At 36.9% G+C, this 23,384-nt stretch overlaps 1 protein-coding gene across 1 annotated transcript in view; it reads right to left on the bottom strand.

The window, feature by feature from the left end:
- The window catches only part of pth2ra (parathyroid hormone 2 receptor a), a 54,397-nt gene extending 39,258 nt beyond the window's left edge, over positions 1-15,139 (bottom strand). The window contains exons 1-4 of the mRNA XM_088002305.1: positions 14,602-15,139; positions 4,678-4,783; positions 3,843-3,953; positions 1,637-1,761 (exon numbers count right to left, since the gene is read on the bottom strand). Of these exons, the coding sequence (XP_087858431.1) occupies positions 1,637-1,761; positions 3,843-3,953; positions 4,678-4,783; positions 14,602-14,685 (426 nt within the window). The 5' untranslated portion in view covers positions 14,686-15,139. The remainder of the gene's footprint in view (positions 1-1,636; positions 1,762-3,842; positions 3,954-4,677; positions 4,784-14,601) is intronic.
- Between the last annotated feature and the right edge of the window lie 8,245 nt (positions 15,140-23,384).

Raw genomic sequence — 23,384 nt, 5'->3', positions numbered from 1 at the left:
CTGGTATAAAAGTGGAGGTATTTTGTTGTGATTGTCTTTGTTTAATTTAACCGTTACAGGAAGGAAATATGTTGGTTGCGTCCTTTTTTATCAAAAATCTAAATCAAATCAGTGTTTATTTGTATGGCACATTTGAGCAGCAAGGCGGTTCAAGGTGCTTCACATAATAAAAACAGAAAAATTACAAAGTTATAAAGAAAGCATCATAAATTCAGCAGACTTCTCTATTCATCCTAATGTAATTCTTTTGCACCTTTTCTATCAGTTAAAGCCTTTCTGTTAATGAGCAAACACAAGAAAATATGTCCATGCTTAGAAAGAATCAAAAACACAAAGTGAAAATCTAATTCACTTTTAAAATAAATCTAATTTATATTTTCTCCTTATTGTGTCATGCTTTTTCTTCTTTCTCTCTTTCTTTCTTTCCATCTTTCTTTCCTTTTCTCCTTCTTTTGTTCTTTCTTTCTCATTTATGAAGCACATCAACATATAACACTGTGCTTCCACTGCACATTTATTTTGTTTCTGTGTCTGTTCAGCTAATCTTAATGCCTTTATTTGATTTGTTTACATCACAATAATAAAATAAATAAATAGAAATGTATTTTTTTTTTGTTTAATACATTAAAAAACGTAAGGAAATTAAGTTTAAACAACAAAATAACTTGCTTTTCAATCAAATCAATGGAGGATAAGAGTTTTCTACCTGATAAAAATTAAATTTGTAAAATAAAAAATAAAAATTTGATTATTTTACTGATAACTGAGCTGAGACTCAGAAATCTAAATTCATTTTTTAGTCACTACAATTGAAAAATACTGAATCAGCTACATTCTTCTTCTACTCACTGGGGTTTCCATTATTTACTCTTTTTTTCCAATTTTTAACTTGATGTTCTCAGTTTTTTTACTCTTCATAGAAGCAATATATTTGATGCCATTCAGTTTAACTATGAAACTTTTCATCTGAGCTGCTGCTGGAAACAATATAATGTTCTCGTATCGGTTTCCCTGTAATATTATTTTTATTTATCATAGAAAGAAAGATAACATATAAGACGCATTCCCATTTCTGTATAAATACATTGATTTCCACTCACATAGTCAACTGTTTATTTCAAATCTAAGTTTTATAATGTGCATAATAATGATAGAGAGTTATTTACTGCATTTTAAGCAGCAAAGCTGACCAAAATATCCCCCCATCCAAGCTGTAATTCAGATTTCCCAGAAAGCCTTGTCGTAGTTCATCACAGATCATCAAGGTTTGATGAATAAACAAGCTATGATGCCTGTTTACTGGAGTGAAGGAGCTGACTGTCTTTGTGATTATTCCTTTTGCCTCATCAGTTTTTGATTAGGTCATAGCTTTCATATTTTAATGTTCCTTGCTACAATGCTTTTGTGAACAGTTTGTTTCTTTGGTACTTGGTACTTCATCACAGAGAAGAAAGAGTGCATTTATACAGGTTTGCTTTTCTTCTAACATGCAATGAAAGGGAAAAAAAGAGAACTGAGGCTTTACATATGAACTGTGAACACTGGTGCAGCCTTTGTTGAAAGGTTGAGCAATCACCAGGCTCTCTGAATGACAATATTAACAAAAATTCTTGTTATATTCCACATTAATACTTGCTCTTGCTTCCTCATCGCTGAGGGGCTGAAGGAACCGTAGACACTCTGAATAATTGGTCCACGTTTTGTTCCATTGCTCCACAAAGACCCAGGAACCGTTGACATCACACCTCCTGTAAGCGTGTCCTGCAAACGTGGACTCGAGTCAGTGCATTCCCAGAGAATATTTGCAACACACAGATTGCCTACTCATCTTCAATTCAAACATTTTTGGCATTTGGGGACAAGTGCTTTAAAAATAACAAAATCTGATGTACAGAATGAAAAATCCATGTATGAATAAGTACATAAAATTATAAAAAATATATATTTTTGTTTGCTTTTATCTGCTTTTCTACTTATTCTATCGTTTATTGTCAGTCAGTGTTTAACTTCGTCTCTGTTTCAGACAAAGCCACCAGCTGAGCTGATGAGGCTAACTATAAATGCTCTCTTTCATCCCATTTTTGTTTAGCTGTGCTTCTCACCTAATTGAAACTACTAAAGAAGTTACTACTGCCATTTAGCATTTGCTTTTTCTTAAACATGAAAGGTACTTCTACACCAGTGCTTCTGTTTCTTTTTTGTTTGTGCGGTCTGTCTACTTAAAGTCCTAGATGGTGAGTCACATTTAGTCCAGTTCTGCTGGAGGTTTCCTGCTGTTAAACGGGAGGTTTTCCTCTCCATTGTCACCACATGCATGCCCAGTATGAAGAACTGGATTAGTGTGTGGAGGTAAAGAAGACAATTGTGGGAATCAAGGCACTGCACAGCAAATATTTCCCAGATTTGTAAAGTGCCTCTGTTGGATCTCTATAAATTACAAAAGGAGAACATTAGAAGCTTCATTAGGAAGTCTTTTCACGTTGCTAAGGTGCAAATGATGCCAGGTAGATAATAAACACCTCTAAAACCCTCTAGATTCTTATATGCCCGGCAGCCAAAGCTTGACCAAACTGAATCCATGCAACTGAACATTTATTTCAAGCGCAACTACAAAACTTCAGCTGCGTGGGTGAAAAAGAAAAAAGTTTGCTATGATTCAGCAAAGGAACTGTAGAAGACCTTTCAATACACAAATAACACAGACCTTAACACAAATAACACCAACTGTGCTATTTTACCATGCTTATTGCACAATGAAGTAACAACGTTACCTTCAGTTGATATAAAAATGCTGCATATACATCAAACATGACTGAAGAGAATTATGGCCTCTGTCTCTTTAAGAAGCTTCTGCTCTTTCTTACGCTCCGGTTTTGACATGTCATCACAACACTGCTCTGCCTTAATGCAGCTTGCAGCCATTCTTAGGAATGTTTGACTGAGAAATAGTCTGGATGAGCTCAGCAGACTCAGTTCCACCAGGTGTTTACTAATTGCTGCTGCCGCTAGTCTGGAAGAGCTGAGTAGCAAGCCCTGACTCGCTGCCACGAGAGATTCCAAGATTTTTTAATCATTAATCAAAGAAATAAAGCAACACATTAAGATGTTTTGATGATATAAAGCTTAAAAAGTCAATTTTACACAATAACTCCTCCCCTAGTGCAGATGCAGATTCAGAGTTGGTTAATATGAAATTATGCAGCATATTTGTTTGTGCTATGATGAAAAATTAAACCCTTACAGGGGTTTTTTCTCATGATTTCATCACTGTTATGGATACAATTTTCTCCTTTATATCGGAAAATGTGTTTTAAAAAGATCCTTTCTTGTGTTTGTCGAAGGTATATTTATCTAATATTATTTTAATGATCTGAAACATCTAAGTGTGACAATCAGCCAAAGAAAGATAAATCTTAATGGGAGAGCATACTTTTTCACTTTATTGTAATTTATTGTCTAATTAAATAGTGGATTTTTTTTTGTCATTCCAGCACTATGTTTTATCACACACAGCATGACAGAAAAGCTGCATAAATGTCTTCAAAAGACTTTTATGGAATCCAATTTTTTAGGTTTAATGCAATTTTGTGCTAAGTGTTTTCTTTCCTTTTGTAGATAAACCCATTAAATAACAAAAAGAACAAAACATTCATCTTATCCAAGACCCCTGGATCTTTTCAAAATTTGCTTTTTAGATTTCAGGAGGTACTTTAGCACAAAGTGTCGGGCTTAAAAGTGGTTGCATTACCGAATATCAGCAAAGAGAGGGTTCTGAATTTATCATTGCCTTCAGCGTTTCACATTCATTGCTGGTGATGGTACAGAAGAGAAAGATTGTTAACCTTTGTGATTGAAGTCATAGATGTAAGCTGGGCAGGGAACCTTCATAATCTGCCCAGGTGAGCCATGAGGCCAACAAATAAGACCGTCCCAGTCTGGAGGGCACACCTCATCTGCAGCGAGAAGACACAGAAGTCACACTTTTATCTATCTGGTCATTAATGAAATTAATTTAAAAAAAACATCCACTGATCCATATCCACTTATCACTGCAGCCTGGAATGTTTTCCTGGATAATTTAAGTTCTTTTTATCCAGTTAGAAAAATATAAAGACTTGAGGATTTCCATAATTTTTGTGGCTTGTTAAAAAAAAATCAAGTTCAGGTAACAATTAAAACAATAAAATTTTCTTCACAGCGACAGACTTAATAAAAAATAAAATTACAGCTCTGATTGGAGCCATTTTTTCAGACAGGATGCTAAATTAAATGAATGATGATTAGATGAGCTTATGTCCAGCACAATAAAAGCCACATGTTGCCCAGACCCATTAAACCCGCTGTGAATCGCTATTGTCGCAGCATCCTGTTGTGGGGAAAGCTGGACAAGAGCTGGGAAAGTGGCCACAACTGAGGGAATAAATGGATGATGCTAAATAGAGAAAATAGGAAAGTAATGCTTCAATCTCAGCATAGTTGAAATATTCTACAGAAAAAATGCAGCTTGTGTAGCTGAAAAACTGAAGAAAAAGTTTAATTATGTTCAGGCAAATAGAGAGCCTGAAAGGTAAACTGACTGATTCATGAATTCATTTATGACAACTCGCTTCATACAAATGTTGTTAGAATGAATCCAGATGAATAAAACTGTGCAGACTTATGGATTGGTGTTTGTACCTGTGGTTGCTGGTTCCATACTGGACAGGTTCTGATAGCACCGCATTTTGACTTCATACAGGATGAACATCTGCTCCTGTGCAGACAGAGGACTGTCGAACCCCATCTGTAAAGCACAAACGCAAAGATCAGCTCTCTGACCCCATGTCAATATAATATGTAAATAAACTGGAAGCATTGCATAAAATTTTAATAACATTTGGGACAACTGGACATCCAGCATCTGCTTTGGGCAGATGTTGTAAACTGAGAAAAGAGCACAGAGATCAGAAAGTAGTACAGTTCTCATTTTTAACAAAAATCATGATCTTTACCTCTGAGAACATGTCCAGTTCTAGAAAATGTTATAATTTAGCTACTTTATGCAGTAATATTACTCTAATGCTGCTTAGTATTCAGAACACATTTAAGCGCTTATTACCTACAGTATGCACATCCATATTCTGCTGTCAGAAATGAGTATCAGTTTCTCACAATTGTTTGCGTGGCTGAATTTATTGCATTGCATGCAATGCCAGATGAATTATTCAAGCTTAATGATTGCAGAGACACTAAAACTCCTTGACACTGATCTGCTAAAATAATTTATCTTTTACCATTTACTTTCCATCACTATTTTCAACCAGCAAACTGTTTTTAAATCAAGCAAGTGGGTAGGAAAGTATCAAGTAGTGAAAATAACTGTAAAATATTGTCAACATTAAATTGTATTTCTGATAAATTATATAGAAGCATGACAGCATTAAGTATAGAACTGCACTACAGTTCCATAGGATGTAATGGAGTCCAGTATCTCTATTGTATGCCAGCAGTGAAAGCTAAATGTTGTCTTTTTCAGTAGGAGTATTGCTGCAGTGCATGAGCATTAAATGAACTTAATGGATAAGTTAAAACACGCTGACAAGTACAAGAATTAAATGTATTGATTTTCATCATTAATGTGGATTTAGCATGTTGAGACTACAGTGAAAAAAGACAAAAGATAAATGGACTTTATTGGTTGCAAGGTGTTTACATTTTTTATAATCTGACACTTAGAAACACAATAACTAAAACAGGAGTCATATTTCTTTTACAGAGCTGGTTCACAACTTTTTGGATGAAACTTATTGTTTGGGCTATACTATTGTCAGTTTCCATAAGGTATAATTTGCTTAGCAAACAGAGCTCCAGTCGAGGTTGCCAACATCTTAAGAGTAACTGTAAATAAGTGAAGAAGAGAGTTTGAGCTAACAGCTTACCTCTGGTTGACTCTTATTTAACACATAAACTAGTAAAACTTTGCTTGAATTGTTCTACAATAAATACATGCATTCTCCACAAAGTGTGTAGGTGTAGTGTAACATGAACTAGCTTAGTTTCAGAGTTTTTGCAGCTTCCATGTTAAGTTGGTTTACATGACATTATTATATACTGTTCAGCACTAACTCCCGCTGAAAGCTTTAAGTCTTTACATGACCTATTTGATGAAGGGATTTGATAACAACTTTCTCAACTGCAACTTGTTTTAAATCTAGCAAGAACAAAAGGTTTTTATTGTGATTACACTAAGGGAGAAAATCTGGAATACAAAACCAATAGGGTTAGTGTCTACTTTAAAATATCTGGGTTTTTTAATTGATGATCATTTGGTTTAGAAGAACCACATTCAGTATGTTAACAATGTTGCATGTTGGATTTTACTAACGAAATAACTCACGCTTCTATTCAAAAAATTTTTAATTCTATTCAAAAATTAGCTGCACACCTTTATATATATATACATATATATATATATATATATATATATATATAAATTCCCCTCTCACCCTCCGCGGGTGGTCTCTTTCATCCTCTGAGCTCGGGTCCTCTACCAGAGGCCTGGGATCTTGAGGGTTCTGCGTAGTATCTTGGCTGTGCCTAGAACTGCACATTTCTGGACTGAGATGTCTGATGTTGTTCCTGGAATCTGTTTGAGCCACTGCTCCAGTTTGGGGGTGACTGCCCTGAGGGCCCCGATGACCACAGGCACCACTGTGGTCTTCACCTTCCAGGCCTTCTCCAGTTCCTCTCTGAGGCCCTGGTATTTCTCCAGTTTCTCATGCTCCTTCTTCCTGATGTTGTGGTCACTTGGTATTGCTACATCCACCACAACGGCTTTCCTCTGTTCTTTATCCACCACCACAATGTCCGGTTGGTTCGCCATTACCATCTTGTCTGTCTGGATCTGGAAGTCCCACAGGATCTTAGCTCGGTCATTCTCCACCACCTTTGGGGGTGTTCCCCACTTTGACCTCGGGGCTTCCAGTCCATATTCGGCACAGATGTTCCTGTACACTATGCCCGCCACTTGGTTATGTCGTTCCATGTATGCTTTCCCTGCCAGCATCTTGCACCCTGCTGTTATGTGCTGGACTGTCTCAGAGGCCTCCTTGCACAACCTACACCTTGGGTCTTGTCTGGTGTGGTAGATCTGAGCCTCTATTGCTCTGGTGTTTAGGGCCTGTTCCTGGGCGGCCAGGATGAGGGCTTCCGTGCTGTCCTTGAGTCCAGCTTTCTCCAGCCATTGGTAGGATTTCCTGATATCAGCCACTTCAGTTATTTGTCGGTGGTACATCCCATGTAGGGGCTTGTCTTCCCATGATGGTTCCTCCAGCACCTCGTCCTCTGTTCCCCATTGCCTGAGACATTCGCTGAGCACATCATCCGTTGAGGCTTTGTCCTTGATGTATTTATGGATCTTGGATGTTTCATCCTGGACAGTGGCTCTCACACTCACTAGTCCTCTGCCTCCTTCCTTACGGCTTGTGTACAGTCTCAGGGTGCTGGATTTGGGGTGGAACCCTCCATGCATGGTTAGTAGCTTCCATTGGGGTGGAAGCCTCCATGTATATGTATATGTATATATATATATATATATATATATATATATATATATATATATATATATATATATATATATATATATATATATATATATATATATATATATATATATATATACATACATACATACAGCTCCTTGTTTCTTAAGAAAACATGGAGATTACGATATTAGATGTTCTGAAATTTGTTGTCTAAAAAAAACTTTTAGGTTTATATATATATATATATATATATATATATATATATATAGCTCCTTGTTTCTTAACAAGAAAACATGGAGATTACGATATTAGATGTTCTGCAATTTGTTGTCTAAAAAAAACTTTTAGGTTTTCAGCACCTCATGGAATAAATTCCAGTCGCTGTCTAATTTACTTTTTATGCTGCCAATGACAGATCATGCTCTTGCGATAAAATAAAAATGTACATGCATCTTTTCCAGGGGTGCTGATGAGGATAGAGGTCACCAACAACTGAATCAAAACAGGTAGAAAGCTTTTTAAGGTGAAATTATCTTTCTATTGATTGTGTTTATGTGGCTGCAGCAGATGTTGATGTTAATAAGATATTCACACCAAATTGCCATCGTTCCATAATGAAAATGATAATAAAAGATAAAGTAGTCTGTCCTGACAAAAACCACTGTCTTGACTTTTATGTGGAATTGAGAGGTTTATTTTAGTTGTGACACCAAAATGTCAAACTGATGGCTAATTTTCAAAAACAGGATGCATGCCAGGGCTTAATATTCCCTGCCAGGGACCATAAATGTCAGCCCCAAAGTGTCATCTCAGTTTTTCCAGTAATTTCACTTGGTACAAAACTGAATGATTTATCTGCTGCAGAGGTTACAATCCTTCACTGAGAACCTCTTGAAGTCCTTAATGTACATTTTTAAGTGATCTTCAACTACCAAAGACTGTCTTTTTGAACATGTGACGCATTATGAAGCTCTTTAATTTTGACAACACTAGCACTTAAAAATAAAAGAACAACAAAAAAAGAACACCTAGCCAGTTTTTTCCAGTAAGTTAATGTTTGACCTATTCCAAAAACTTCCCGAATGCTGATCACAGATCAGCAGGCACTGCGCCGTTACCTAGCAACCCCAGGAAACCTAGCAACCCAAACAGAGTTCCAGCACATGTGGTCACATTTGCTCATTATGAAAGCAGAACTGACCAGATCTCATTATCTAAGAATGATTTTGTGCTAAAAAAAAAAAAAACATTATAAACACTTGGGTTATAATGTAGAACAATGATCTTAGCACAGCAGCAAATTAAACTCAGAATGTCTCAACAGACAGAAACATTTTTGCCTTGGAGAAAAGGTGAGGAACTCCATCACCCAGAAGATTTGATACAGATTGGGGGAGTTAATTCAGATGGTTCTGTTAAGGATGCCTTCTGGACACCTGCTGTTTCCCTGTCACAACCCCTTTGAGGAGTCCCAGCGGGACCCTGAGAACACCTTAGGATAACCCATGATGAGCTGGAGAGTGTAAGTGGGGAGAGGGATACATAAACCTTTGCTTTGAGCTCTTACACCTGCAACCTGACTTCCAATAAGGGGAAGAAAAATGTCATGTTCATGATTCTTACACCTTTTTCATGTAGAAATTACATAATACTCTGGATGTATGGATGGATATTTGTACACTTGAAGTAAAACCCATGTCATTTAGCTGTTTAAACCCTAGAAGTGAAGACTACTTCACTGATAAAATCCTGGAAATCATGTCTATGTAGTGTCAAGTCTTTCTCTTCGTACAAGACCTGTGTTTAAAAGAATCCCAGCTCATGAACAGATGAGGAAGTTTTATCTTATCGAAATCTTCACATTCTGCAGTAATACAGAGGCATGTTAATTGTTTAAACTGTCCTAATTTTCTTCTGCCTAAGGTTTTCAGCTTTATACTGCACATCTTAAGAAAGCCATTATTGATCCATCCGCTCTCAGCACCTGTCAGGATGTCTTGGAAAGTCACATCACAACTGGGCTAAATCAAGATTACAGACCCGTGGAAAATGAAGTAGATCAAGCATGCCTTAATGCTTCTGATAGTTTCCTGCACCATTGCTACGATGCTTAGGACCTGGAATGAAGCGTCACCGTTTCTCAGTTCTTTCGATTACTCTTCAGTAATTTCCTATAATAACAGAAAGTTGTCTGTAATGTTTAACTAAAGCACAATTAATGGTTCAATGATTTCTGAAATTAGAAGCAGCAAATGTGGCAAAGCTAAGCCCATCACTCCCTTTGGTCTCATTATTGTTCTTGGTGTTTGCCATGTAGCAGGAGGGTCTCCTCAGACACGACTGCCATGCAGACGTAAACTATGTTTGTTTAAACCTCAGAAGATCAATTAATCTTGAACAGTTTCTAAGGCTTGGCCTACTGATGCAGTTCAGAGCATGTTAATATTAACTATTCATCAAACTCAGTGCTCATAAACTATTTAATTATCTTGATCAAAACACTTGAAACTTGTGTAATTAAATATTTCAAACTACTTTAAAGCTTTGGGGAGGGACCAAATTGAAACATTTGCTAGCTTTTCAGCTGGTGTGGTTCATTTGCATACTGTGGCTCTGTGGGTAGAGTAGTCGTCTTGTGATCAGAAGGTTGTAGGTTTGATGCCAGCTTCCTCCTGCCACATGCCAATGTGCCCCTGGGCAAGGCACTTAACCCCAAATTGCCTACCGATCTGCGTATCGGTGTATAAATGTGTGAGCGTTTGTGTGTGCGAATGGGTGAATGTGACTCTAGTGTAAAGCGCTTTGAGTGGTCAAAATGATTGGAAAAGCGCTATACAAGTTCAGTCCATTTACCATTGTGTCAAACGATTCAAAAACCTTTAAATAATCGGTTCCCCTCCTTGCCTGTGGTGGCGCTGCACCAAGAACTACTGACAGAAACGTCACACGAGCACAACTTGCTTCTTCACCAAATGAAAATAAAAGTGAAGTGGCATCAAATTTTAGTGGTTGTAGAAGTTCTCCTTTTCTCCCACTAGCGCATTTGTTTTGGTTGCTGTTTATCCCCAGAATACGCTGCACTATAGATCATACTTAAATGAGCTTAAAAGCATCAAGTGGCATAAACATCTCCAATATGTGCAACTTGCATGGTGTAGGTATTATTTATATATTAACAGCTTCCAAAAGGCTCTTTCTTTCCATCTAATAATTATTTTCATGCTGCAGTTATCTTCAACTATAAATCCGCATCCTACAAGCCAACTTCAGAAAGCCAAACAAACTGCACAGGAGTTTAGTTCCTTTTCAAGCGGTGTTCCACCGACAAAAGCTCCCGATAGGTACCAGAGAGCTGAACACAAACTAATATTTGCTGCTTTATCACCATGGCTCTACACCGCCATGCTGGGAAGGTCTCCAAAAAGGTAGAGGGGGGGAAGTAAAAGGAACAAAAACACATCAGGAGTCATTTCCTGAAAAAAAAAACATGACAGCTTCAAACAGAGATGAAAAGCATAAGCGCAAAAAGCTCTGCCATGCTGTATGTGGATGAAGTTCCTCTGAGGGAGATTTGGGGAAATAACTATTTGGTTTTAAAACCTAAATTGCCTGTAAACACAACATTTATCCTGGAGGTTAATTCCCCAAAGATGAGGAGAGGGACACTGTAAATTAATTTAAACACAGCAAGAGATGGACTTTAGGCGAGGCAACACAACGCAAATTCTCACATAAGTATTTGAGGTAAAAGTAAAGAATTTGCCAAATGTGGGTAGGAAACACACAATCTGAGAGGAGGTATGCAGTTTGGCTTTCCTCCCTGTTAGAGTTCTCTGCAATCTCGACAATGTGTGACGGAAATTTTGAGATGTTCACCAAAAGATCCACGAGATGGATGGTTGGCCCTGTTCTAGCTAAATTTAGTCTCAGCTTTTAGGCATTTAGTCAAATGCCACAGTTTTTAGACACATTATTTTATTTCCACATCATAATTCTGCACCACTTTATGTTGGTCTGTCACATCAATTCCCAACAAAATACAGTAAACTTTATGTTTATATTGGGGAGAAACATGTTCGAGTTTCACTGGTATGAAAACTATAACAGTAACTGTAACAGTATTCATACCATTCCTCTGACTGCTTTGGGTGTTACAACATAATAACTGGAAAGTTAAAGTTTGAACAATACACTTCTAAAAAGCCACATAATGGAAACGGTGCAAAATGGAAGTGACATTCAGAAGTTTAAATCTAATTATGACGCTGACACACCTCAGAAAACCATTCAGAAAGCATCTTAACTCTTAAACCTTTTTGTTTTTCTGCTGTCCATAATCCATTGATTTCAACAAGCCTTTCATGCATTCAGTGCCTACAGGAGCAGAGTCAGCAAAGCAGACCCACAGCGTGACTGCAACATGTTTTTCTGTAGAGTAGATCGTTTCTTATTTACAGCCCTGACTTTTTTTTTCTTCCAATTTGTGCTACATTTCTCTCTCTCTTTTTGGTTTCAGTGAATTATTCAGCTATTTGCTTTGTTTTCTGATTTCTTTTCATAAAATGATTTCCATGTGTTTAAATCTGTGGGCTCAACCTGTAGGAATCAGACTGAGGAAGACCAGGGTGATGAAGCTGTGAATATTTTCTATCTGGCGGAGGCAAGGTTAGAGAAGATTTGCCTGAGAAATCCAAGTATATTAATTAATCAATCACTGAGAACGTAAATGAGCAAAAAATAATTATAGAATGCCAGAGATCATCTGCTGGTAAGCAAACTTTCTAATCTATGCAGACAAACAAATATATAATGTACAATCAGTTAGAGGGGAAATATGTACGCCAATATGGCCTGACTGTTTAACTAGTGTGCAAACCCCACCTACATACAAAAGGTGATTAATGGCGTCAACCAGGGTTTTATAACTGAGTTTTGTTGTTGAGTACCACTCAAAAGTTCTTTATTAGTAAGTATATCTATACCCAGTTTTCAGTGGGCAATTTAAAAGAGAGTATTATATATTTCAGTATTATATATTTAGAATCCAAAACAATCAAGACACTACGTTACCTTCACATATCAGAAACAACTTAAAGAAAATTAGATTTTACATCATAGCCATATCTGACTACTTAAAATTAGTCTCTGTCTCCTGTGGTATAGTGCATTTCTCTAATTTGAGGTGTGCAACTATGCTTTTAGGTGTGCACACCAATTTTACTCTATCTATGGATTTTGAGTGAAACAAAGAAAGAAACTGGTCAGTTTTTGAAATCATTTCATTAGAGGAAATACATTTCAATATCAAGACACATATACCTTTTCAACAAATTTAAAAAGTAGAAAAATAGAAAACAGTGGAATTTGGATCAACAGAAATCATCATTAGCAGGTTTAAAAAACAGAGTGTACATGTGTATATTGTGTATATTTATCTGAAATAAAAGTCAAACATAAAATAAAGTTTTATATCCATGTGATTCATGTAGGAATCAAAAAGTTATCCTACTGATTCCTTTCTCTGCCATTAAGCAAAACCAAAAGTTATACATTTATGCTCTTTTCCAAAGTTTATTGGATTAAAATTGAGTTTCCTCTATTTATTTAGTTCTCATTAAGTTCTCATTAAAAATGACTGTCAAAATGTATTGATTTTGACCTTTATTCAGTTATTAACCAATTTGACATTTGTTTAGTGACAATATCTCCTGATGTAACGTTGCTGTAATATTTAGGAGCATTGTTTTCATTCATTATGAAAGGATTTAGAACAAAAAGGCCTATGCAAAAACAGTGACAACCAATTTGCAGATTAAAAGAACCACTTTGAACCTCTCCAATAGCTCTCTTGGCAGTGACTAATACAGCAGAAAATCCAGTGATTCACATGTCATCATGTGTCACCATTTTGCCTAATTTCCATTCATCAAATGTCCTGAGAGTTTTTTTTTTCCTGTTGATCTCATTGCTACCAGTGTCCAAATAAATCAACCTGACAGTGTCTGCTATCTCTGTACCTCAGAGAAGCACTTGGCTTCAGACTCTTTTAAGGTTGAGCTCCAGTTACCATTTAGCTGGAAAAGCAGGAATATGTTGCTTTACCATATACAGCCTACATTTGCAGAATGTAAGATGAGCTGGAGCTGGATTTTCTGAGGTAATTGCTTAATTTACAAATAGCAGCAAAATATTGTGATTCCGAATATAGGTAGTGGGTTTTGCTTTTGTTAAACGTAGAAGACTATGTAAAAATGTGAAAAGATGCTTTAAAGATTAGCAGATGTGTATCAAAGTTCTCATTAAAAATGACTGTCAAAATGAAGTCCAACAGTTGTTTTTTATATGGCATCTATGAAGGATATGCCATAAATCTATCAGTTAACAAAAAGCTGAAAAAAGGAAAAAATGCTTAAATAACTGGGGAAAAAATTCCATAAATAAATGTATGTAAAAGCATGCGTGTAATAAATAAGATACAAAATCAAATGTCAAATAATTAGGGAAAAAATGTATGTCATATTTCATACATAATACAATTTGAATAGCTTATTATATCTTCTGCAGTAGATTTTAGTGCCTCTGTCTTTTTTCTTGATTTCAGTGGTTTTAGTCCACCACAGAAGTACAAAAAATGAGGAAGACAAATGTGAAACGATACTGAATAAAATACTGAAAAAAATATTAACATTGTGTGAAAAATATTTTAAAGAAAAACAAATGGATAATGACTAAAAAAACTGACATTTAAGAAAGTTGTTGAATCATTTATGTTAACATTTTTAACTTTAATTTTTGTACGCCATATTATTTTACAGAATAAAGTCACTCCAAATGTTTAAATTAATCTCTTTGCTGCCCTGTCTTAGCTGTGTATCTATTTTTAATGCCAGTTCTTCTTTATTTTGACAGTTTCAGAGCTCCATACAGGCGCAGCTGTGAGGGAAGACTATTTATTCCGATGACTCATTGCTTGTATTTTTTTAAATATAAAGACTATTTTCCATGAAGCTGTTTAGATATAAACAGGGTTTTACCATAGCTCAAGAAAAACAGAGGCATTTACCAGACAGTTTCTTACCTGTGCTTCAACCCAAGTCCAATAAATTACAAAGTTAAAGATCCACAAAATAAAGTTCACAGCTCGTCGGGCTTTCAAAAACATTGTTAAAACGCGTGTTCAACTGAATCCTCCGTGATGTCGGCGCATCCTTGGATAAAATCTTCACATCATTGCAAAGTTTCGCCTGAAGTTCCGTTTGAAAACCCGAGCCGCGGCAGGTGGATTCATCAAATCCTAAAATCCCCACTTCGCTCCTGGCACACGCAGAAGGACTCCCAGAAATAACCCCCCGCTCCTGCAGAGCGTCCAGGACCCTGTGACTGCTGCCTCTGCAGAGGAAGAGACCCCGCTGGACGTGGGCTGGCTCCGGAGGTCCCCGTTAACCCGCCGATGTGGCGACCAGTGAGCCTCATGCAGAACAGGAGCTGGAATAAATGAGCTCCACTTTCAGGTGGCAGCACATTTCCATGTGTCATGAATCACTTCATGGTGTGGTGGGCATTTTCCCCACGGAGCGCCCACTACATCCAACCTGACTGCTGCTCCTGCAAGTCACCATGTGATGTGTGGTGGAGGCTCCTCTCTCTCCATCGGTTTTACCTCAATAAGGAAGCGCGCATCTCTGATGCCCCCAAAGAAAAACTGAATTTAGACCTCTGTAATATCTCTTCAACTTGTAAGCTGTTTTTCAGTCCCATCCAAAACTATCCCAAGAGCAGCAACAGGGATACATTATTTATGCAAACCGTGGTTTGCCTTCATGGTATGTATAATATATTGCACAGATACCAAATTTTTCACATTTTATCACATGATGTCCACAAACCTCGTAATTTTGTCATTTACTGCATATATTTACATACAACCACCCTGAGTAAATACTTTATGTCCACCAGCTTTGCCCATCTGAAACTGAAATTATATTTCCCATTCTTCTTTCCAAGGTAGCTCAAATTCAGTAAAACTGATTCACAACTCATCCTCAATTAGATTTAGGTTTGAACTTTGACTAGGCCATCCTAACACATGACTATACTTTCATCTAAGCTACGGATACAAGTTATCAATTAATGAGTTAATGATGTATTTAAAGTTGATTGAGCTTATTGATTAATTGATAAGCGGCTACTCTCTTAAAAATCTAAGTTTTTGCTTGACTAGAGATTTGACCGTCTTTCCATAATATAAAGAGTTAAATTTTTAAAAAAGAAGCATATTGATATATTTTAACAATTTCAACTTCAGTCAAGCCGTGACACTTATGGAGCTTGTCGAGTATTTCTATTTCAAACTAGTGTCTCGCATCGAACTCTTTTTGGGCCATTTCCCCTTTCCATTCTGACATGGCCCTGCCATCTTTATTCCTGTATCAACTGGCTTGCTTCAAGATGACCAGCTGTGCCCTCTATTGGATGACAGCAAAACTACAATACTAAAAGAAGGTCTAAGTTATTAGTTAATCACTGGAACTCATTTTAATCCTGCAAACCATGAATCAAAATCAGTTAATTGTTTGCATTTCTTATCTAAACCATTTTACTGGAGATTTAGAAGATGTTTAGAGTCATTTTCCTTCTGGATGGTGAACCTTCACTCCTGCCTTTGACTTTTTCTTCCAGGATTACCTTCTATTTAACTCCTTCCATACATCCATTAACTGTGACGACCTTTCTTGTCCCAGTTGATGACCACAGCTTGAAGCCATCAGCAGGAAGTTAATGATGACTTATATCATTCAATGAATTTTAAAACTGAATGCAAAAATAATATACTTTATCACTTCAAAATGTGGGTACTTTACAATGAAACCATTTTGTAGACTTGAGTGATTATTAGATGTACAAAAAAGGTTTTGTCTCCTACTCTGTTTTTAGTGAATTTGTAGCTGAGGTCTTGAGTTTCCTGTGGTCATTGTAGAAAATCCTGCATGTTTATCGCTAAATGCAGCTGGACGGCTTTGGGTCCACGTTTCGGAGCACTTTTCATGATACTGTGAAGCACTGCCCAATCTCTGTGGCTGAATCTAAGCAGAAAGTGAATCCCTGTCCGCCTCAGGAGTTATCCAGCTGCTTCAGTCTATAAAAGCCTGTGACCCGGTGCCACTGGACGTAATGAGTGTCCTTTCCATCACTGCCTCGTGTGTTTCTGACACTTTAGATCATGAGCTGTGTTAAGCCTTCACTATAACTTCTTCCACATTCTACCACAATCTTGTCCTGGTTTCACTCCTTAGACGATTGTTCCAGATCAAATGTTGTGGTTTGATTTGTTTTTTGTCTCCACCTTTATTCTTTTCAATAGGAAAAAATCTGTTTTCTCTGTTCTGCTATCAGACTTCATTATTAGAGTGTGGGTGTTAATTTGGCCACTCTTAGTGTTTCAGATGGATGTTCTTTGTAGCAGCTGTTTCTCTTGCAAATCAAGCTTGGGTTCTACAGCAACAGCTTCCAAATGCAAATGGGAATTTTGGAATCCACCAGATTTGTAGCCTGCATAAATAAAGAGAAGCTTACAGCTGACTGCAAGACGTTCTTTCATTCCAGCTGTCTCGTTTAGCTTTTTTCTAACTTTACACCACAAATGTTGTCTTCAGTTTGTATTCTAAAATCCCGAGAAGAAGTTCACCACATTTATTTCCAGATATTTTTTGGCAAGCCAAAGCCTCCAGACTCGCTGGCAGATCTCTGTTTAGTTTTCTCTGACACTTTTCATCTACTCGTATTTTTTATGTTCAGCGGTTAAGAAAGTGGTAAACTCTTTTCGTTTCCCAGTTGCTTCTACGCACATCCTCTTGTGCACAATGTTCTTACAGCTGTTCCTTTTGAAGGAATCTGTTTTCTATTTGTGGTACACCAGGTGACTGCAGGACAACCAGAAACTTGACAGATGCACACAGCTAGGTTGTCAAGAGGTGCAGAAAGTAGTCATGATTATACTTCATCCCAAATCTAAACCCTCATCAAGGCATTAATTGGATCCAACAATATTAGCTGAAGTGTCAAAATGTTACTCTGCATAAATTCACCTAAAACGCATTAGAAGTTAAGCAGTTCATGCAAAGCAATTTTACAATTAATCATAAATCATTTGGATTATTTTAATCTAGCCATGAATGCCTTAATTCATTTTTTTCAGGGTCGAATCATGCACTGTACTGTCAAATCAGCACACAATGGAGTAAAATACAACTGCAGCTGCTGACTTGCACACTTTTCATGACACTAGTAGCCTTCAGAACTGACAAAATATCCAACAATTGTTCTAAAAGTTTGTTTTGAACAGAAAAACAGTGGTCCAGAATAGGGAAGCACTGTATCTGAAAATAGCTTGTTCACTCTGTGCAGTTGTTATCACCTGAGGATAAAGGCTCCAATTAAATACCAACAAACACCTGCTGCCACTTGACACAGACATTAATTACAGATTAATTCTTTTATCTTTTGATTTAGGCAACTAATGATGCCATTTTGTTCTATTCCAATAGGCCAAACCAATTTAGATAATACTGTTAACATTTTAAGATCATTACATGTGTACTAGTAGTAAGGCAATCAGCTTGTGTTTTCAACACACATGTGGCTCCCTTTTCATTAAAGATGAAACTCATACTTTAGTCTTTCTTTAATAATACATTTTACTTTTTTTAGGTTGACTAAGCTTTCCTGTAGTAGCGTAGGTAATCATGACAGACACTGGGATCAGCTATTTTCCAAGGCATGAGACACAGCAATGTTTCTGCAAGGACTTGTTTTAGTTGTTGGTGTCTGCTGATATTCGAAACATTCTCAGCAAATTATTTGCATATAAGAGAGTTGCACAAATTGCATTCAGACTGTGGGTAGAGTAAAAGTTTCTCCTCAGTCTGTGAAATGCTCTGCTCTTACCATTATAATCAAGCCCTCACCTGCATGGCCGAATTTCATTACTTCTCAAGTTTTCTCCACCTGGTTAAGAAGCAAAACACAAATGATTTTCTGTTGGAAATGCTTCCAGTAAGAGCACTGCTGTTTGTCTCTCAGACAAACAGATAGTCAATGCCACAACAATCAGCTTTTTATTTTCAGTCCATCTTATTGGTATGGCCATTTCTCTACAGCAGAACAAAGCTTATGAAACAAATACATTCTACTGCATCCCAACGGCCATCCGGATGTGGCTTTTGTGTGGTTTGAGAGGATTTTACTGGGGGAAACATATGTACTAGTCAAACATAAACAAGAAAACCTACATTTTGCTGTATAAATTATCGGTGTAGTGTGAATGGTGTGGGGTTTTTAAGACATTTGTTAGCAAAAAGGTGTGCAAAAAGCAGCATTCAAAGCCAAAAATCATAATTTCCCAGTGGTGATTTTTGTGAAACAGAGAAAGATATTAAAACACTAAATCATTTGAGATTTTCCCCCATATGTTTCTACTACCACCAGGTTGTTGAAGCATTAAAAGCTGTTCCAAATTCACTGGAGGGATTTGTGGTATAATAGGTGACTGCAGCAAGGACGTAGCTGACATGCTAGTAGGCCAACATGCTACTAGCAGACTGACGTTTAAGCTATAATTAGCATTTTAGCAAATGTTTATAGAAAAGATAATATTTAAATACTAAATGGAGTCAATGTGAGTAAATATGCTGGTGATAACCCACATGCTACTGATAGTATCAACATGCTAGTGATAGCCCCCACGCTAGCATTAACCTCATAGCTATGCTAATTAGCATTTTTGAAATAATAGCTACGTTTAGCATACTGAATGGAGAGAGCCAATTTTAGTTAGCATAATGATAGCCCACAAGCTAATGACAGCATTTTAGCTAACCTTAGAGTTTAAGATGATGTTAGCTTGTACACCAATGTTTTATAGAGGTAGCAGAATAGCTGAAAAATTGAATGCTTGAAATTGCACAAAAATGGAAGGAGGGGTTGAAGTCCAACAGATCTTACATGGTTCACACAATTAAAAGCCCCAAAGTAATAAAACATTCATACCTATGGGGAGAATATGCTAATTTTTGCTATACTGCAAATTGCTATGCAGGACAAGCTGTCTTTGCATATATTTTATATAAAATCCCACACATGAACCTCAAACCACTGTTAATGCTGTCTCAAATTACATTCTTATTATTACACCAAACAACTGGCATAAAAAATTAAGAAAGAAATCCACTCATGAAATAAGTTTGCCACATACAGACCCTCTGAAGTGACATGAAGTGACTCATCACAATGTTTATTCCACTGTCACCCTTTCTGCTGCATTTTAAGGAGCCCCGAAGCTAAAGGATCTGTCCGTGGTGCTGACAGTGCAGCAGGATTACAGTCCTATGTAAAGCCCTATTTACTGCTACTAAAACATTTATGATACTCTTCCTTTTCCCATCACCATGGTACTCTGTTTCTGCTGTGAACAAGTCCTAATTTAACGAGGATGCATCTCTTTACACTCATTGTCATGCGGTGCCAGCGGTAGAAAAAGCATTCTTGTTCAGCTAGTCTTTTAAAAAAAGGATTTTAAACAGTGTTTAAAATCTCAACTTGGGACTGAGCACTCAGTGCGTATGTGGGCAGAGTCTGCATGGTGATTCATTAATGAGTTAACGGCTGAACATCACGCTGTGAACCGCGTTCTGTTCAGATTGTGATCACTGATGGCACGCAGCTGTCAAATTGGGATCTGAGGGCCAACATTACCCTGGAATGGATTGTCAGTTGAATAAACCACTTTACAACATTATGTCTGCAGCTTAACAAAGGAGAGGAGGAACACAGAGAGATAGAAAGTGAAAATAATCAGGAATAAATCTGTATTTTGACTGAAAATGGGGAGAAATCCTGCACCAGTGTTCTCTTTCTAATACAAACAAGGTGTAAAGGCTGTGATTATAGTCTGACCTTGCAGGCAAGCGGTCAATTTTTCTCTGCTCTGCTAGAGGAAAATGACATACTATTTTGTTTTTGTCATGTAATGTGTGGTTGAAGCAGGGAGAAAGTACTGACAGCGACTTGGCGTGAGTGAAGGGTGAATGATAAAAACAGGAAATGATGCACAGAGTAGCAGAGGCAAACAGTGAAAAAGAAAGATCTTATTTACAAAGGAAAGGGTGGAGAATGACATTAAATGAAGGTGAGTTAATCAGGGGAATGTGGAACAGCTAGGAGAGGAAAGTGCTGAGCAGGAGAACAGAGGAAGCTGAACTAGACACAAAAACTACAAAGCAACACGGAAGAGACTAAATAGATCCAAATGCATAAGGAAAAGAAGAAACAAAATATAAACAAATGAAAAAAATAGCAACACCTTTCCAACAATAATAAACACAGAAATTAAATGAATATGGCAAGAGTTTTAAAACACTAAGAAATCAGAAGTGATCAAAAATCTTCAGTTTTTCTCAAAGTAATATTATACATTAAGATCTTAAAAATAACCTTTGAAATCTAAAACCTCTTAAAATTAGGACTTCTTGTGCAGACAGTGTATTTGTTTATAGCTAGAAATTTGCTGTCAGGTTTTGAAGCATCCAACTACTTTGCTTTGACTTTTCATTGTTGGACTTTTCTTTTAAAAAGATCCAACAATGATCTTTTTAAAAGTAATTTGTTCTTAATCATTGATGAAACATCCAGTGCCAATTTCATGTCCCCTCGCCTACAGATTTCTGCATATTGATGCGCTGCTCTACTCTAAAAAAAAAAAAAAAAGATGAAAGGTCTGCAAGATGAAAAAAAGAACATTTTCTGCAGTTTTCTTTGGAGCACTGATTCCTATCTTGCCCCGAATTGCTCATTTATTAGACTTTGAGCTGAATATGGTATTAAATATAGTCTTTCAGTTTATATACATGTGGAGCACACCATTTCCAACAGCTTTGCTCCTGCCTGGCGATTAAATTACTCTTCTCATGCCACATTTCTCTTCTAAACTTTACTTTCTCTGTCAACATTAATGATGGCTCTCTGAAATACAGAATCGGTCTCTATGAGAACAAGTTTTTTCTCTGTGTTTGCACACATAGAGCTGGGTTTCAGAAGTTTAGCAAACTTGATAATTGAATGAGAAGTTTGGATTTGCAAGAGAAAAGTCTCTAGATTGTTGAACAGTTAAAAATGTTATGCAATGGCATAAGTAAGCATGTGTTTTAAAGTGAAATCAAGAGCTCATATCTAGTACCAGAAGTTAAAATGTGGGAAACCCTTAAAATGATCATATTTGTTTCAGTAGTATGACGTCATCGTCTTCTTTAAAATTTTACCGTCTGTTTAGATCAAAGGTGATGAAAGTGAGCCCAGGGACCATTCTGTTTTTGTTGCTGAGAATAGAAGAAATATTTTTTTTTTCAGTTTCTTCAATCGGTTTTTATTTAATAAGAAAAGAGTGAAAAAAACATTTTTGAAGATGGATCTACAATCTAAAATCGGATTTCTTTATGTTTTTTAACTAGATTAGTTCATGCTTAGTTTATTGTTGAGTAGGTTAACAACAGAAAATTACAACATTTTTGGTGATTTCAGTTTTGAAATATAATATTTTGTTGGGCTGACGATTTTGGCCTAAGGGGCAAGAAGTTTGAACAAGTCTGGTCAAGATCATCCAATGTTTATGTCCCATCTTGGGTTCCTTTTTCTTCAGATCAGACTGCAGGTTTTCTGTGGTCAGTGGAGTCAGATTCTCATCAAAAAACACCCCCCTATCACTTTTTTGTCAAACAACCAACTGTTGACGCTGCTAGCGTTCCTTTTCCTGCCTGTCGCATTTGCATCTGATCCAAGCATATCTAATTAAACTATCCAAGGCTGGGGTCCAATAATCTGCAGTGTCTGTGCATGCTTCAGATTGGTGCGTCTAATGTGGGTTGAAGGTGCCAGCTGATGCATATTAATTTACGAAACGCACCGGCATCGCTCCTGACATGAATTCCCCTTAGGATGAATCAGAATCATGTCTTTGGATTATTATCCTGCAGAAAAACATCTGTAAAGTGCCCGTTTTTCTGTCTGCTGGCAGAGTTTGTGATGAATTTGAAGACAGTAGCTAAGAGGGGCTCATTGGTATGTATTACAATGCATAAAAAAATTAAAATATGCAGCAACAGATAAAGTCTCAGTAGCACTTAGATATTTGTGAAGATAAATTATACAAAGGCTTTTTCTTAGCCAAGTTCCCTGACAAGTGGCTGACATTTATTGGTTGTTACAGTTCTTCAAAAGATTTGAGATTTGTAGAGAACAGCAGTCAATCAAAACACTGTGATCATCATCCTTAATACAACAAAAACTTTGTGTTTTAAAATGATAAAACCTGACAGTAAAAATCAGTTCAGCAAGAAAAAATGTTGAATAATCCTGACTGTCTTCTTCCTGCTTATTTTGAAGTCCCTATTACTGACTTTAAGTGAACGTTGCTTTTGTTGGGCTGACGATTTTGGCCTAAGGGGCAAGATGTTTGGGGGGAGGACCGTTTTTCCTCTGAATGAGTAAAAGGTTATTTCCTACTATATTCTTTATCACTGATGGTCTTTTAATATCACCACCTGGAGTTAATAAATCTAGCTCTAATACAAGCACACTTGTTAAGCATATTGGTAATAAATTACGGTGGATATATTAGGGCGTTTGTTTGCAGGGAACCTGGGATGAATAATATTATTGTGGATAAATTGCCTCTATGTACTTCAATCCTTCAGTCCTAAACAAATTACAGCAAACAGGTGGAGGACCAAACACCAACTAGATGGGATATTTATAATGACGTGACTCCAACTTGCCTTTCAGGCAGCTGAAAACCAAACCAGTTCTTTCACA

This window comes from Poecilia mexicana, unplaced genomic scaffold, assembly GCF_051168715.1.
Source record: "Poecilia mexicana isolate PSO_F unplaced genomic scaffold, ASM5116871v1 scaffold_2, whole genome shotgun sequence".
Classification (NCBI taxonomy): domain Eukaryota; kingdom Metazoa; phylum Chordata; class Actinopteri; order Cyprinodontiformes; family Poeciliidae; genus Poecilia; species Poecilia mexicana.
This window is presented reverse-complemented; position numbering and strand designations above follow the sequence as displayed.